General features: G+C 43.9%; 1 protein-coding gene across 1 annotated transcript in view; it reads left to right on the top strand.

Moving 5' to 3' along the window:
* The window catches only part of LOC147710219 (E3 ubiquitin-protein ligase TRIM39-like), a 216,471-nt gene that overhangs the window by 118,425 nt on the left and 81,537 nt on the right, over positions 1 to 16,509 (top strand). The window contains exon 4 of the mRNA XM_086920899.1: positions 2,836 to 2,858. Coding sequence (XP_086777025.1) covers positions 2,836 to 2,858 — 23 coding nt within the window. The remainder of the gene's footprint in view (positions 1 to 2,835; positions 2,859 to 16,509) is intronic.

The raw sequence follows: 16,509 nt of genomic DNA, 5'->3' as shown, positions 1-16,509 counted from the left end.
TAAGTATAAGGTATGACATGCTCTGGTGTGTGTGGCATGTCCTAATAGTGAATTACAGCCTTTTTTGTTTTTCCCTTTTGCAAGGCTACCTGTTCCCCATAGGCCAGAATTGGCAGTTTGATTATTACATCATATAATCTTAGCTGACTCAGGGAACTAGGTAGAAATTCGAGTTTAGTGTGCCTGAACTCAGAATGATAAAATACATCTTTTAGCGAAGTTGGTTTTAACATTCTGTCTTTAAAATACCACTTTTAGAAAGTAGGTACTTTCTTGCCTAACTATCCAAGCCTGCCTCTGCTAGGTTGTTGTATTCTTGTCTGGTGTTTGAGTGACGGGCTGGTGGATTCCAGGAGACAGGGCGAGTCAGCACAGGGCTGAATAGAGAGATCTGCATGCAGATGGGTGGGAGGAGTTGAAACTGGGACAGTAGTCAGGACTGACAAGAACTAGTTTGGACTAGGCAAAGGCCTCTCTGCTTTCAGAGAACAAAGAGAAACTGTGTATAAAAGAGGGGACCGAGACCCCAGAACGATCACTTTTGGGAAACAAGAAGAAACGTTTGCTGAGGAGAGGAACCAGAGAGACCGAGGAGAGACTATCCCTAAGCTGAAGTGCTGCTTGGGGATTGACCTGCAGTGGTTGCCTGACCACCAAAGGAAGGACAGAGGAACTTTGTGTGTACTTTCATCAACTTGTGAAGGATCTTCAAGGACTTGAGAAAGTGCTTGCCTCCTCTTGAACTTTCACGGACAAGACTTCAACCACCAGCTCCCCAAGAGTTCTTTGGAAGTGCCTGCAGCTTTGTGGGGCTTTCTGAGGGACTGCGTATCGCAAGGCGCTGGAAGTGCGACTCACGAAGGAAAAGAGTGTCGCCGAACAGCCGCAGTCGCTTCACAACGCCGAAGCACCTCGCATCGCCCGAGAAGAGGATCGACGTCGCACCAGACGCCGCAGCATCATTGGAGAAGCGCGTCGCAGTCGCTGTTGTCGCATCGCTGGGAAAGCGTATCGCCGCTGCAAGCTGTCGCATAGTTGCCGAAGTGCTTCGCATCGCCGGAGAAGGGGATCGACGTCGCATCAGACACTGCCGCACCACCGGGAAGCGCGTCGCAGGGCCTGTTGTGGCTCAGAAGAATTGTTGAGACGCCGCACAGCTGTCAGGTGTGCACGCATCGTGTCGCATCAAGGAGAAGACGTCATTTTTCTTCATTGCACCGGATCTTCATTGCATCATGGTGCTGATGGTCGCATCCCCACGGAAGCGCAGTAAGAAACCAACGCATCACCTCTCCACGCCGAGAAGAACGTATGCATCCGCTACGCATCAGTAGGGACCCAACGCATCACTGTTCTTGTGTGTAAGGAACCGATGCATCACCTTCCCTGCAACACTTTTGCTGTATAGCGTTACACATCCTGACTCAAAGTGTTGCATTTTAACATCTAAAGATAACTAAGCTAATTCTACCATTTTAAGTACAGTATTGTGGATTTTTGTCTTTTGTGGTCTAGTGTTAAGTCTATATAAAAATTCGTATTTTTATACTACAACTTGTGTGGTGTCTATCTGTAGTGTTGTCACTGGGTAACTGTATGTGTTCACAAATGCTTTACACACTGCCTCTGAGAAAAGCCTGTCTGCTCGTGCCAAGCTACCAATGGGGTGAGCAGGTTTTAGGAGTGTACCCCCTTCTCTGACTAGACGCAAGGGTCCCTATTTAATCAAAGGTACCTACCTCTGCCAACTAGAGACCCCCAAATCTAACACTCTGACTCCAACATACTTACTCATACTCACTTGCACTAACTGTCATTCTCACACACTCTCACTCACTAATTCTCTCCTTCATTCACGCTCACTGACATTCACTCTAACTCTTATTCAATAATAGTTTCTCACTCATGTGCACCCACTCTTATTTTCACTCATTCTGATTCACTCATACTCACTGGCAACTCACTGACAATCGATCTCACTTATTATCACTCACTACCTTTTAGTGGTTCTCACTCACTACCTGTCACTCATACACTCATGTTCACATATACATACATACACTCACAAACACATGCTCTGTTTCACACAAATAGACTCTCACCCTCAATCGCGCAGACTCCCTACATTTAAAAAGAAAATGTTTACATACAAAATCTAAGCAGTGAATAATTGCCTCTGGGACCCTCAATATTGTATACGTTTTTTATCCACAGGTCAACTATTTTGCCTGCAGGTGAATTTTGATTACTAAACAATATTTAATACATTTAAAATTTGTTGAGAAATGGTTTGAGCAAACATACAATTGTTGATTTGGGTAGACAAAACTAAAAAGTCAAAATGTTCAAGACAGGGTTATATTCATTTGTTTTTTTCATTAGTTTTCTTTTTCAAAACATAATAGACTATTGTACAAACATGACAAATTGCAAAGACTCTATGTACAGTGACAATGAAAGATAGCATACATGACAAAAATGTCATCGGTCCTCAAATGCAATTTTGATAGAACTACTATATTTGCAGAGTATAGGGTCTTAATAGTTTATACAGCCTCTATACTACAATCATTCTTGGGTCCAAAGTGTTGAGGTCAGGGAGACACTGTGCTATGTCATTACCATTTAGAATATCAGTTTCTTATGTCATGTGACCTCATTCATAATATCACAATCTGTGCTTAGTCATACTATACCACAGAATGTGCTGTGTTATGTGACCCCAGTCACTGTTTTCAAACTATAGATAGAAGTGTTTCCCTCCTAAAATACTGCCATAACTTTAACATCCTCTCTGGAAACTGATTTCACTGTGATTGTTTTTCTGTTTTGCAGGATGTCAGATGCACCATGCTCAGGTAAGGCTGGTTTATTATCCTCCTATGTGTGTAAGAAGCAGCTCTCGCTGCTGCAGTGTGTAAATGCCACTACTGAGCTCACACAAAATGCTAGGAAACTTTCATATCCTCATAAAATCACTTTTCATCCTTAAAAACCCCCTTAAATCCTCAGAAAATACCTTTTATTCCTCTGTAAACTTAAGTCCTCCGAAAACTCCCTTGTGTCATCAGGAAACTCTCTTTTATTTTTTTTAATCTCCTTGAGTCATAAGAAAACTCCTTTGAGTCTTGAAATAATTGCTACAGAACTGAGCTGCTGTCCTCACAAAACAAATTTGTATTCATAAAACTTACTGGAAGTCCTCAGAAAAGTACCCTGAACACACCGAAACCTCAAGCACATTCTGGAAACTTCCTCTCACGTTTTCCTCAATTAGGAGTTATGCAAAACCTTATTCAAAGTTTCCTAACTATGATGCCAGTCTTTAAAGTGTCCCTTCAGTGCCTCCAAACATCATTGATATGTCATTAAAGTCATATAATAACATAACATGTGTATATGTAAAGCCACATTCACCCCTAAAGGGGTATCTTGGCGCTGAATAACAGATGGTTTATTGCTACCCAACTCAATGGTACTCATTTTATCGACCTCAGAAAGGATGAGAGGCTGAGTAGACAGACCAGGATTTGAACCTGTGACCATGAGGTGTAACACAGGCAACTGCAGTAGATGCATTAGTCCACTAAGCCACCAGTCCTGGCCTCATTCTTTAGTAAATTCCCTCAAATAAGAAGAGGTCTCATCCATCCAGTTCTCATAAATCTCACTGTAATTCTCAGATCTGCTCCTAATCATAAGAAATCTCTCTCCAGGCTGCAGTGACCTCCCTCCAGTCCGTAGCATCATCTTGAGTTTTTAGAAGCCTCATTTCGACCCTCAAACCTCTGCCCGGGTCACTGAACACTCATTCCAGGCACCGAGTCCTTCTTCAAATCCTCAGAGACTTCCTTGTGTGTCTTCCAAAGCCTCTTTTCAATCCATTTTTTCAAGGTCTTTATTTATAATTTTTTGTTATCAATACAGCTTCAAACAATAAACATCAGTGGTTCAGCGTCATCAGTTACATGTTGTATATCATGAAAACATGAAGTATCGTTTGGGAGCATCAGTTCATTGTCTAAAATAAGATAAAGAGACATTTTATAATGGTTACACCATTTGCCAGGGTGTATGTCCACACACGTCTCCATTCCTGTGGGCTATGGGGGGAAAGGGCTGACTCAAGCCATCTCAGCCTACCTTCCTTCACCTGCAGAAACTGCCTCCCACATCTCAGTTTCCTGTGGAGTGTCTCCAATCCTGAGGGATCCTTCCATTGGTCTCATGTCAATCCTTAAATCTGTGAATAAGTGTTCGAAGCTTGTGAGCTGTAGATCACGTGCTTTGCACAGCCTGCCACTAGTGTTGTGTCCGAATGTTTGCACTTTGCTTTTCTTCAAAGAAGTCTTTCCATTCATGAGGCCGGTGACTCCTCCTTTCGGTGATAGTGCAAATGGGCATCGACTCCATTGTTTGATTTGTTTTTTCTGCCATTGGGTTCGGATGTGAATTGCTGCGCTCTGGTCCGGCACCATTTCTCGGGTTCCCTTCGACACGCAGTCCACCACCCTCAACGGTGTTATTTCTTGATCACGTTTTCCCATTCTCCATGTATCATTTCGACTCAAAGGTCTTCGATCAGAAATCTCGTGGCGGGCCGTTCTTCAGTTAATTCCCCGGCTCAGTCAGTGTTTGAACAGCCTGGGCGGACACAATCAGATTAGTCCAAGGCTTTCCTCTCTGACTTACAGTGATTTTTGCTCTATTCTTCAGTTAATTCCCCGGCTCTGTCCGTGTTTGAATTTAGCTTGCTCAGAATTTCTATGTCCTGAAGATGATCTCGGATAGCTAAGATCGAAACTCCGTTGACCCCCTACAGCAGGAGCTTGCTACACTTTATATAACTTCTCAAGGGGTTTCCCTATATGCTGTCAATGCGATGTTCATGTTTTTAAAGTCATCTTCACTTATCACGTCACACTTGTTGTCAGTTACCTATGTGAGCACCTGAATCATTTTTTTGCATAATATTTATAAAATAAATAACAAAAGTTATTTTGACCTACATGTCACTATTCATATTACTTATCGCTCCCAAAGATATTAATTATCAATTACGACTCGCGCACCTTGTCCCCATATGGGAGACTACCTCCCTTGGACCTTTTTTGCCATACTAGAATCATTGTTTTTCTACAACATTAATCAACCCCAGGTTCACGTATCGGTGTCCCCTTGTTTTACTTACTACATTGCACAAATGAGAGCTGCAATTCCTCACTTGGAAAGTTGCTTTCCTCATAGCTATTACATCACTGAGGAGAGGAGGTGATCTCCAGGCACTAACCATACAGGAACCATTTTTACAAATGTACCAAAACAAAGTGGTTCTTTGGACTAATCCTAAGTTCTTACCCAAAGTCATTTCTGCCTTCCTTATCAACCAATCTGTTGAGTTGCCTGTGTTCTTCCCTCAACCAGATTCTGTGGCAGAACATGCTCTACACACCGTAGACGTTAAAAGAGCATTACTCTATTACATTGAAAGGACAATATTTTTCCGTAAGACAAAACAACTTTTTGTAGCTTTTGCCCCACCTCATAAAGGAAATCCTATCTCAAAATCAGATATTGCAAGGTGGATAGTCAAATGCATTCAAACATGCTATGCAAAAGCAAAAAGAATATTAACAATTCCCCCTAGAGTGCACTCCACTCATAAAATAGATGACATCTGCAAAGCTGCAACTTGGTCTACACCTCACAAATTCACAAAGCACTATTGGGGGAACAGCCTTGACAACGCGGGGATTACCCTGCACTGCCATTACAATGCCGGGATTACAACGAAAGTCGTTACAACGACTTTCGCTGGCGGGCGCTGTTGGATAGGGAATAGTTTAATTTTCTATCCAACACCTTCCCTACTGTCAACGTGGGCTGGAGTTGGAATAGAAAATTAAACTATTCCACTATCCAACGCCCTCCAGCGAAAGTCGTTGTAACGACTTTCGTTGTAATCCCCGCGTTGTAATGGCATGCGGGGTAAAAGCCTGCGTTGTCATGACATACAACCCACTATTGTGTAGATGTGTTAGCAAGACAGCAAGCTAGTGAGGGCCAAGCAGTTCGACGTACTCTCTTTCAAACCTTTGCAACAGCTACAGGTTAGCCACCGCTTTGGGAGATTACTGCTTTCTAGTCTATGCAAAGCATGTGATCTACAGCTCGCATGCCTCGAACGGAAAATGCTACTTACCCAGTATGCATCTGTTCTTGGCAGGTGTGTGGAGAAGTTTGTGATCTATCAAAAAGTGGGGTCGAGCATCAGCAGATTATACCTTGACCTAAGATCTATTTTGGAAAACAAACTAGCTCCATTGATCTCACTTATTAATCTAGCCACATAGGTGTGGTTTGATGTTCTCTCTTGATTGACTGATTCAGGAAGTGCATGTCCACACACAACCTCACCTCTCCCGGCTCTTTGGGCTTCCTTCTGACAACAGTTATGGAAACCCAGGTAGCGGGCCCATAATCTCGCTCGATTATGTCAGCCTCTTCCAGCCTTCATAGCTCTTTTACCGCTTTTGCCTGAAGATGAATCACCACTCTGTGATGTCAATAGATTGATCAATCTGCAGATGCACAGTCTTTCCTTTCAAATAGGCAATGCCATGAAACAGGCTGTTGTATTTTTGCAGAAGATTGTCCACCTCAGCAGTGTAGGCAAACGGAATCAGCTGAAGACTTTCGGCTGACTTGCAGCTTAGGAGCATTCCTAACTATTTGGTAATGTGCACATTTGCTCTGACTGCTTGTTTCTCGTGAGAATTAGGTTTTGTTAAACCCTATTCATTTTAGCATAATACCATGCTTTCACCGTTTGTGTTCTATGGACTAGTGACTATGCTGATTACTTTGTTTCTTATAATATGTTTGCTTGTATTAGCTAAGATACTGCGTTTGAGAACACTGCATTAGTGAATAAACATTTCAAATATGCACGTGTCCTCTTTTACTCCTTGTTCTGGATTGAAATGATTGTATAACGAAAGAGTGTTCATGTGTTCCACGTTACCTGAGGTGTACTAAGTCCATGTTCTGGTTTGTCTAAGCATTGGGAGTTTGTGATAACCAATGAGACACTGTAGCTAGTCTGGTAGGGGAATTTTGGGTACTAAGGTGAGTTTTGGCACACCCTAATTCACTGAGGTTCCAAGCCTCTATGCACAGTTCTGTCTGAGCACAGAATCCCTACGACATGGCACCCAATCGTTGGTGGTCTTATTGCATGATACTTGAGTAGTACATCGTTCAGTCCTTAACCCCTTCACTGTTGTTTCCGGTTAACGGCGGTGTCGGACAAAACCTACCTGAATCCGTATAGGTCCTTTCAAGCTTGAATCTTTCCAAAACGTTTTCATTGAGTTACTACCCAGTTGTGCTACAAAGTTTACTTTGTACCATTATTCTTTCTGTGTCCCTATGGCTGTGGTGGACATTGCGCAACATAGCCGCATTGCAGTGCGCAATCATTTGCAGACTTATAATGTCCCCGAAGATGGTATGGCCATGATCTTGGTAGTGAGTGCAGAGGTGGCTTACCAGTATCAGATTTTCTACTCATGGATGACCTTCCCGGCTCTGAATGCAAATACTTGTGTGTTCGACACGTACACTCCCACGGCTGTGCCAGCAGAATATGCACCATATAGGGCACAGGAAATTCCTATTGATACTTGGCAGCATCGAGTTTGGTTTAATGGGGCCCTACCCCATTCATTATCAGCTCCGAGGTTAGGTCCTTTGTCCATTCCAGGCGCAACTTGGCCTGTTTTGGCTGGATTTACGCCTCATCCTCAGCACGGAGCATGTAACGTGGCTGAGTTAAGACGACTACATGTGGTCGCAATTAGCGTGATTAGGTCGTTAGTGCAATACATTACCCGCAATCTCCCGGGCGGGGCCCCGGGTGGTGCGGCGCTTCCTGCTGGACCGGGCGGAATGAAGCTCAGTCCCGTTATGGTCAACGCTGTGATGGGCAAGCTCCCCCAAGGAAAGGATGATTTTCCTTTCTGACTTGCCGAGAAGTTTGACCAACTGGAGACAGTATTTCCTAACACGTCTCCTGGTGAGAAACCCAGGATTCTGACAATTAGCTTACCGAAGGACTTGACCCCTGAAGTCAGTGACTGTGAGACCTGGAGAAAGACATTTGCGGCGGTTTACACGAGGTGTTACGGCACTCCGTCTACGACTGTCCTGCCGACGGTCCTTAAACGTGTTCAAGATGAACACGGACCAGAACCTGCGGTTGAATTGGGTATGCATCTCTGTGGCGCCTTTGATGTGGTTTCCGATCTCGTTCTTGCTAATGTCAAGGGGGATGCGGTGAACTTTCAGGTAGCCAATGCTTTGCAGGCGATTCCCGATGCCAAAAATCCCCGGCAGTTGGCGAGGATTATTGTGGCGGCTTATAAAACCGTGGGCCGCAATAGTAGGGGTCTCAAGCATTTTTCTACTAAAGAGATAAAACAACCCCAAGGACAGAAGTCGAAGGCCGACGACCAGCCCAAGTCCAAAAAACAAAATTGGCCTAAAAAACAGAAACAGAGAAAGCAACAACAACAACAACAGAAACAGGAGTCTCGTCCTGCGTCTCCATTGCCTGCGCCCACAGAACGTGTTTATGACCTGCGCGATGATAAAATCACCTGATCGTTTTCAGGTTTCTGACCAACGCTCTCCTTGTTCTTTTCAGGAGTCATCGGCCTTTTCGTCCGGTGCTGGAGGAGGCGGCAGGGGTCGGGGTGGTCAACAAGGACGTGACCAGCCCCGCCCAAAAGACGTTAAAGGCAAGCAGGACGATTCTACACCGAAGAGACCCCAGTTTCAGAAAAAGAAAGTCGCTGCTTTAACAGCACACAGATATGCCACAGATAGTGAGAACCCAGCTTCGGAATCTGACATGGGCTCTGACCTTGCTGGACAGCGCAGCGGAGATTACCATAGTGCGAGAGGCCCTGCGTCCACTACTGAAGGTGACAGCGACTGACCGTTATGTTGTTGTGGAGACAGCTGACACTAGTGTAGCTCCCCCTGACAGACTCTATGAAATAGTCTTATTCATTGAAGGTGACATTCAACGTACCATAGAAGGGGTATTTTGGGAGAATCTTACGACTACCTATGACATTTTGTTAGCGAAGGTTGACTGGCCCCCACCTTTTGTGCTCGCTGCTCCGAGAGGGGAGGAGGTAATCCTCCCTAGTTTCGCGCACACAGTCTCGAAGGAGCATGCGCTGAATTTTGCAGAAGAGTGGGCTAAGGCCCTTCCGCCGGCTCTGTACCGTACGCACTGTGGATGGGATAAATTTTCCCCGCACCACGAGATTCCTTGGCGGTCTATGCCTCAGCCACAACCTCAATATCCCATAAAGCGCGAAGCGAAGGCTTCCGTTGCGGAAATCCTTGAACAATTAGAATATCAAGGTGTTATTGAAACTTGTGTGTCACCAATGAATAACCCTCTTTTTACTGTAACCAAGCCTGACGGTTCATATCGTTTGGTATTGGATTACTGGCATTTAAACTCGCATTGCCGTACCTGTGCAGTACAGAATACCCACGGCTCTGCTTTAGTGGATAGTCTTGTGCGTAAGCGGTTTAAAACCACACTTGACATTTCCAACGGTTTTTATGCCCACCATTTGGATGGTCTGAGTTCCCAATGGACCTCCTTTACTTGCGGCCGTGTCCAAAAACATTTCAAGCGTTTATCGATGGGCTACAAAAATAGTCCTGGAGTGTTTGCTGCCCACATAGTCTCTCTCTTAGAGAGAGTTGACCCAGATGCTTATTCATATGTGGATGACATTTATCTCACGGATGATGAACTGTGGGAGCATCTGTGTCGAGTTGACCACTTAATTTGTAGCTTTGGGGACTTCAGTTACAAATTCAACTTTGCAAAATCGCACATTGCAGAGTACACAGTGTTGTTCCTGGGCTACGAGCTCAACATTGAAGGTCGAGGGTTAGCTCCTCACTTCTTGGAGAAGTACGCACAATTGCGCGCTCCTACAACTCTGAAGAAATTACAGTCTTTGCTGGGATTTTTAAATTTCAGGAGGATATACATTCCTGAATATGCCCAGCGTATCAAGCCCTTGTATGCTTTGATACAACCAAATTTTACTAAATCAAACTGGCTGCCTGAGCACTCGGCTGTACTGCAATCTTTGCAGGCCGATCTGCTCGCTTCTAAATACTTATTGACTCGTGATAATCACACCAACCTGGTGATAAGAATCATCCCTGGGAAGGTGGGTTTCACATACCTTACTTTTAACAAAGGAGATACAGTACCTATTGCTTACAAGTCACACTTGTACCCTTCGGCTGAAATACGATTTTCCACAGTGGAGAAAGTTTTGACGGCTGTACAGATGGCGATTCTGAAGGAACGCGCTCTGTCACAGGGAAAACGCATGTTGGTGGTTACCCCGTGTCCTGCTTTGGAGGCAGTTACGAAAGACAGTGTACCTAATTCTAAAGCTTTGCACCCTCGGTGGATACAATGGGCAGCATCATTGACGTCTCCGTATGTCACGTTCATTTTTGAAGCCTCCTTACGGTCGCAGGAGTTTTTGCAATATGAGTTTGTTCATCCTGCACCTTTGGCTATGCAGCCTTTGGAGGATTTCCATTGCATCATATACACTGATGGTTCGTCGCATGTTGCGCATGGTTCTAAACACGCCTACGTTTCCACACGCGCCATTCTGGTAGGTGCCATGGTGAACGATGAGTTCAAGTCCAGAGCCGTGCACACGCAGACTCTAGGGGACTGCACCGCACAATTGGCGGAGCTTCTTTCTCTAATGCTTGCATTGGAGTACGCTGATTCTAGTGTGACAACACTTATTGTAAGTGATTCTTACTACTGTGTCCAGTCTTACAATGAGAACTTGTTCTTTTGGATTCAGAATGATTTTCGTGATTCCAAGGGTAGCACAATAAAACATAAAATGATCTGGGTCCGAGTGGCTGAGCTTAAAGAGCAGTTGCCACTCGTGTTTGTAATTCATACTCTCGGTCAACAGCGCGTTGGAGTCCACGCTGTCGGCAACTCGCTTGCTGATGAAGCAGCGAAATCGGCGGTATCGACATTTTTTGTTGCAGCAGTCACACGGTCCAAAGTAAGATTGATGATGATATCTTGGTGGCTGTTGCTGCCACTGAGAAGGGAAGTAAATATCCTACGGGGTTCCCTTCGAAGTACACTTACCACTTAAGTCCCGATAAGGTTCCTTATGTGAAAATTCCAGAAGTTGGGGAGAGGTTGATTCCCAACTTGGATCGCAAAAATACACTGATCACAGCGGCCCACGAAGGTGTTTCGTCTGTGCATGCGGGCGTTTCAGCCACTGTGTCTCAGTTACAACAAAGTTTTTGGTGGCGGGGACTGTACAAACAGACTCGTGACTATGTCCTTCAATGTGACATTTGCCAGCAGATTAAGGCTTCAACTGCTACGCGTCCGCCCCAAACACAGTTGTTCATTTCTAATGAGCCATTAGGTTGTGTTTTTTTAGATCACTGTGTCCTTTTTCTTCAGATACTGCGTATAAGTACATCTTAGTAGCAGTTGATTCATGCACACGCTTTGTATGGGTCTGGCCTCATCGCAGCGCTGATTCACGGACTGTCATCAGGGATTTGCGTGTCTTTGTAGGAATTTTTGCCTGTGGTACCTTCCATTCGGATCAGGGTCCTGCTTTCGCCTCTAAGGCGTATAGGGATGCCATGGCTTCGATGGGGGTCCAAGTCAAGTTTTCGTCTCCATACCGGCCTGAGGGTGATAGTGTTGTGGAACGAATGAACCGTGACTTAAAGCAATCACTGACAGCTCGAGTTATAGGCACTGGCAGAAACTGGCTGGCCCATCTTAATGGCGTGCAGCATGCTCTTAATAATCTCCCTAGAAGGTCTCTGGGTGAGCGGACCCCATACGAAATGCTCTTTGGTATCAAGATGTATGTATCGGACCTTGACCGTCTAGACACGGTTGGTTCGGCTGCTTCCTTTGACGTAGATGAACATTGCAATGTTTTACAGACTCTACAATAGACGAGAGACAGTCTTGCAAAGGAACATTTGCCCTCCGCTTCGGATGATGCGTTGCAGATCCCGGTAGTTGGCTGGCTACCCCAAGTTGGAGAACTGGTTCGGGAGAAGATCGATAACAAGAAGGAATTTGGTCCCTCCTACCTTGCTCCGGTTCCCGTGCTTGGAGTGAAGGGCACAAGAACAGTCGTTTTACCACCACTTCCAGGTCGTAAAGAGAACAGGTATATCTCCATTGACAATGTCAAAATACACAGAATGGCCGATTCTTCTTAGCATGACACCGGCAGTCTCATGTCCTTCGATGGTGAGAAATTTTGTATTGGCCTCTACATCGGATCGTGCACCGGAGGTGACCCTTGAGATGCCTGCAGTTTTAAGTCCTTTATTGAGTGCTTTGCCTGGTACTCGCCCTGATGATACAGACTACACCTACCCAACTGACTTATCGATGCCTGATTTACAAACTTGTTTAGCCACAGAATCCCGATTTTCATTTGACACTATTTCACATACTTCAGGGAAGCCCAAGAGGCTAAGGGCCTACGCGACTTTGTTTAAAAAAAAATGTTGGATTCCCCCTTGGACTTATATTTGGCTAGGGCTTTTTGCACTCTATCTTTTTATGTCAATTGGTTTTGTGTTTTATTTTTTCCGATTCATCAATGGACATTATGTCGAGGAGAGAACATGCATTAGACATCTGAATGGAACATTGGCTCCCCACTACTCATCACATTCAGCCCACAGATTGAAAAGAGACTTGGCCTCTGTCAACATCACCGCGTGGCTTGTCCTGGATGGAATAGTCTGGGATGCAGTTAAATTTCAAATCCATGGCCCGACTGAAGTTATTAACGTTCCTAATGTGCTTAGAGTTAACATGGGGGATGTGGTTCAGCAAAACATACGTTCTGATGATTGGGATGTTCAGGCCGTAGAGGCTTTGTTTGCTGATTTAAATTTATTTTGCTGCCTTTGATGCTGGGGATTTATATTTAGAATCTGCTAATTATGGTGATTTGTTTTGTTTCCAACATTTTGGCAATCACTTCTTACATAAAACTAATTCTAGGAGAAGTACTGTGAATTATACCCAGTGGGAATATTGCCCGGCTCCTTTAAGAGGCAGCTCGAATACATTTTTGAAAAAGTACACTTATTTACTGACTTTAATCAGTCCAATCCCGCGTCCTTTTATTTTAAAATGACAGATAAATCCATGTCCAAAGTTAGACTTACCGATACCAAGTTATTGTATTCGAAGTCCTTTCTAGACCAGCTAGCTGTTGGTGGCTACGAGTTGTGGATGGAAACAATTGACCTTAAATCAGTTTGGGGTTCTAAAAGTTGGCAGGTACGAGGCACTGAGGCTTTGCACCGTGCATGTCTCATCCCAAATCATATGTTGTTTTTGAATTCTACTATCTCACCGACAACATGCTTTAGATTGGCTACTTCTAAAAAATCAAATGCTCCTTCCTTCCCTGATTTGGAAGAATATTCGGGTTGGGAAAATTCAACTAAATTTTCGATTAGAGAGTTGCAGACCCTTTTGCTAAATTCATCCTTTAACATATCCAGTTTGGATCCCAAGGGTTGGTTGATGTGGCACAGAAGTGCAGATTCGTGCCAACATCCTTTTTTGGGCCTGGCTGAGGGTTTTAGACAGGTCAGAGTAGATCCCCGTTTTGACAGTGACCATTCTGTAACCACTTATTCAGTAGGCAAATTGTGTCAGAATTGGCTCAAACACTCTACATTGGCGTCAGTCAAACTGCATTTGTCTAAACTGACTGACGATGTTGATTTGAATGATTTCATAAAAGTCCCGGCTAGAGGTAGATCTAAAAGATGGATCTATGCCGTTTATAATGAACTTTGGAAAACATCACAGATTGAAGCGGCTACCCGCCTTAGGGCTATTGATCAAGCTAATTTGGAAAAAGTGCTTGCAGTAGTGGATAACAGCATTAACACCCTTTCCTCCCGCATTTACACATTGGATAATATTGTGTCATCTGTTGTTGAAATTGTACAGGATGAAGCGTCTGTTTTGTACCATGGTCAAAATCAATTGCGTTCTATTATGCAGTTTGCATGGACCCTGCAGACACTGAAACAGAAAAGTGCCTTGGAATTACATTAATGTCTCATCTCTATTTGCACCTTTTAATTTGACTGAAAAACAACGTTTGCTTTCAATGAGAGATGCTTCTTTTTCCATGTTACACATTGAACGCTTTGAGTCTTTACCCTATTCAGTGGCAGAGGCCACTGCTGCAACGTGGCTTGTCCACGGATTAATAACTTTACCATTTGCGCTTTTCCAGTTTACAAATTGCATGAAATATTTTGCCATTGGTAGATACGAGCCTCTTGGTAGCTCCTATTTACATGAAGCCTGGTCACTCCCTTTCACTTACAGGTGCCTCAGAGACGGAAAGGAAGTTTATCTGAAGGGGGAGGAGTGTACAGAAACACCTGATCACTCATTAATGTGTAGACACATACAATTGCATGGCTCTTGTAATCAGGAACGCCCTAATTTAGCATGTGTTTTAAAAGGTACACCTGTGCCCGCTATTGTCCCGACTTTTACTTTATTAGCAAAGGGGAGTTATTTACTTTTAAATAATGAAGATTGCTGTGGGTTATTGAAAGGCATAGCTTATGTTGTAACAGTCAGTGAGCGTGTGGTTTGCTTTAAAAATGTGTTGTATCCACCCACGCATCGGAACCTGGATGTTTCCATCTGGCCGTGAATTCCGACCTTGAAGTCAGAGTTCAATAAGATGAGCAGAATAAGAGCCTTATTGTCACAAAAAGAAGTTGCCCTGACATCTGCTCGCGAATCATTTGTCCTTCACGTAGCTAACACCCGCACAGAAGTGCATGCTTTATTAAACACTGACCTTCCTTTACATTTCGCTGAGCTGATTCATACAATCTTTAACGCGTCCTCCACTTCGGGTCTTTCTCATTTTTTTAAAATAGTGAGCAGTGGTCTAGTGACTTCTTTCAAAAAGATATTTGGAGTCATTCCTGCTTTCATCCATTCGATCTTTTCCAGCCTATTTGGTGAATTTCCCGTTTTACTGGCGCTGGCTGCTGACTTTTTGTTACTATTTTGTTTTATTCAAATTGGATGCCCGTCCTGTGTTCGCAGTCGAGCTGGCGCAGTTAGCACTGTTTCGCAACAGGATGCTTGAATACTATGGTGCGCTGCCCCTTTCCACCTTAAGTGCAGCATATGGATTATCGTTTCGATTTTCCTATTTCACCTGTGTCCAGCCTGTCTTTCATTGCCTGAGCTGCGATTTCAACTGGGCCCTGGATTTGTGTCTCTGCAATTTGGTGTCTCCTGAAGTGGATTTTAATCATCTCATGAGTCCCTTAGTTACTCATGAATTGCTTTGTTCTGACGGAGGGATTATGGTCTATGCAGCGATGCATGGAGTTCTGGGTCGTTGGAATATATTTGCAGCGGCGCAAGATTTTTTGGCACACAGTTTCATTGAAAACCCACTGAGTTGTCCTCTGATGGTACTAGAGGCTCCAGTAATTGAAGAGCATGTATGTTCTTTCTCACTATTGAATTGAATGGCTGAGTTATTTTCGGATGATAACAGTGACTTCCTTTTGGAAGCAGTTGCTGCTTATTTCGCATACTCAGTTTTAGGCTGATTCCTCTTGAGGCCTTTTGATATCATAATTTTTTTTCTCTCTCTCAAAATTTTTCTTTTCAAAAAATGTGATGGATAATTTTTTATATCAGACCTATTGGCTTTAATAACAGTGGACATTACATTGTCATGCTGGTGAAATTTTGGATTTTTGGGCGGACTAAATTATTTTTCCTCACCTACTCGATTTCGAACTGAATATTTTATTGAACTCTGCTTTCAACATTTGAGTCCCTTATCTTATCTTATCTGATACGTGCTGGGATCAAGGGAGGGTGTCATATAGATATATGTAGCATGTATGCTGTGTTAAGTTAGCATGAGCTTTTTAGGAGTCTAAACGCCATTTTACCTTTCTGCTGCTTTTGCACACGACACATAGCTGTTGCTTTAGCTTTGAGCCTAGTAGAATGTTTTTGATTCATGCGAGAATAATATGTTGTTACTCTGATATCAGTCTTGCTTGGCGAGCTGTGTCTGTACAGTGAGTGCTGAAACCTTCAAGGATATCTCAACACAGTAGTTGTTATGAGCACTGATCTTCGCACGTTCCTAGACATAACATACATGCAGCTGCAGCCAAGTTCTGACTTTATATTGCTTTGCACAAGAGCATACAAACACACTTGATGGTGCTTCGTATGCAGAGAGCTGGTGGAAATGATCTGATCCCTTACCACTAGGATCTTGAGGTATGGGCCCGCCCTGCTAAAACCCAAAGAGACCTTCTTAGATATAATATAATGTA

Source organism: Lissotriton vulgaris, chromosome 5 (assembly GCF_964263255.1).
Source record: "Lissotriton vulgaris chromosome 5, aLisVul1.2, whole genome shotgun sequence".
Taxonomy (NCBI): domain Eukaryota; kingdom Metazoa; phylum Chordata; class Amphibia; order Caudata; family Salamandridae; genus Lissotriton; species Lissotriton vulgaris.
The sequence above is the reverse complement of the archived record's forward strand: the minus strand, read 5'-3'. Positions and strand labels throughout refer to the sequence as shown.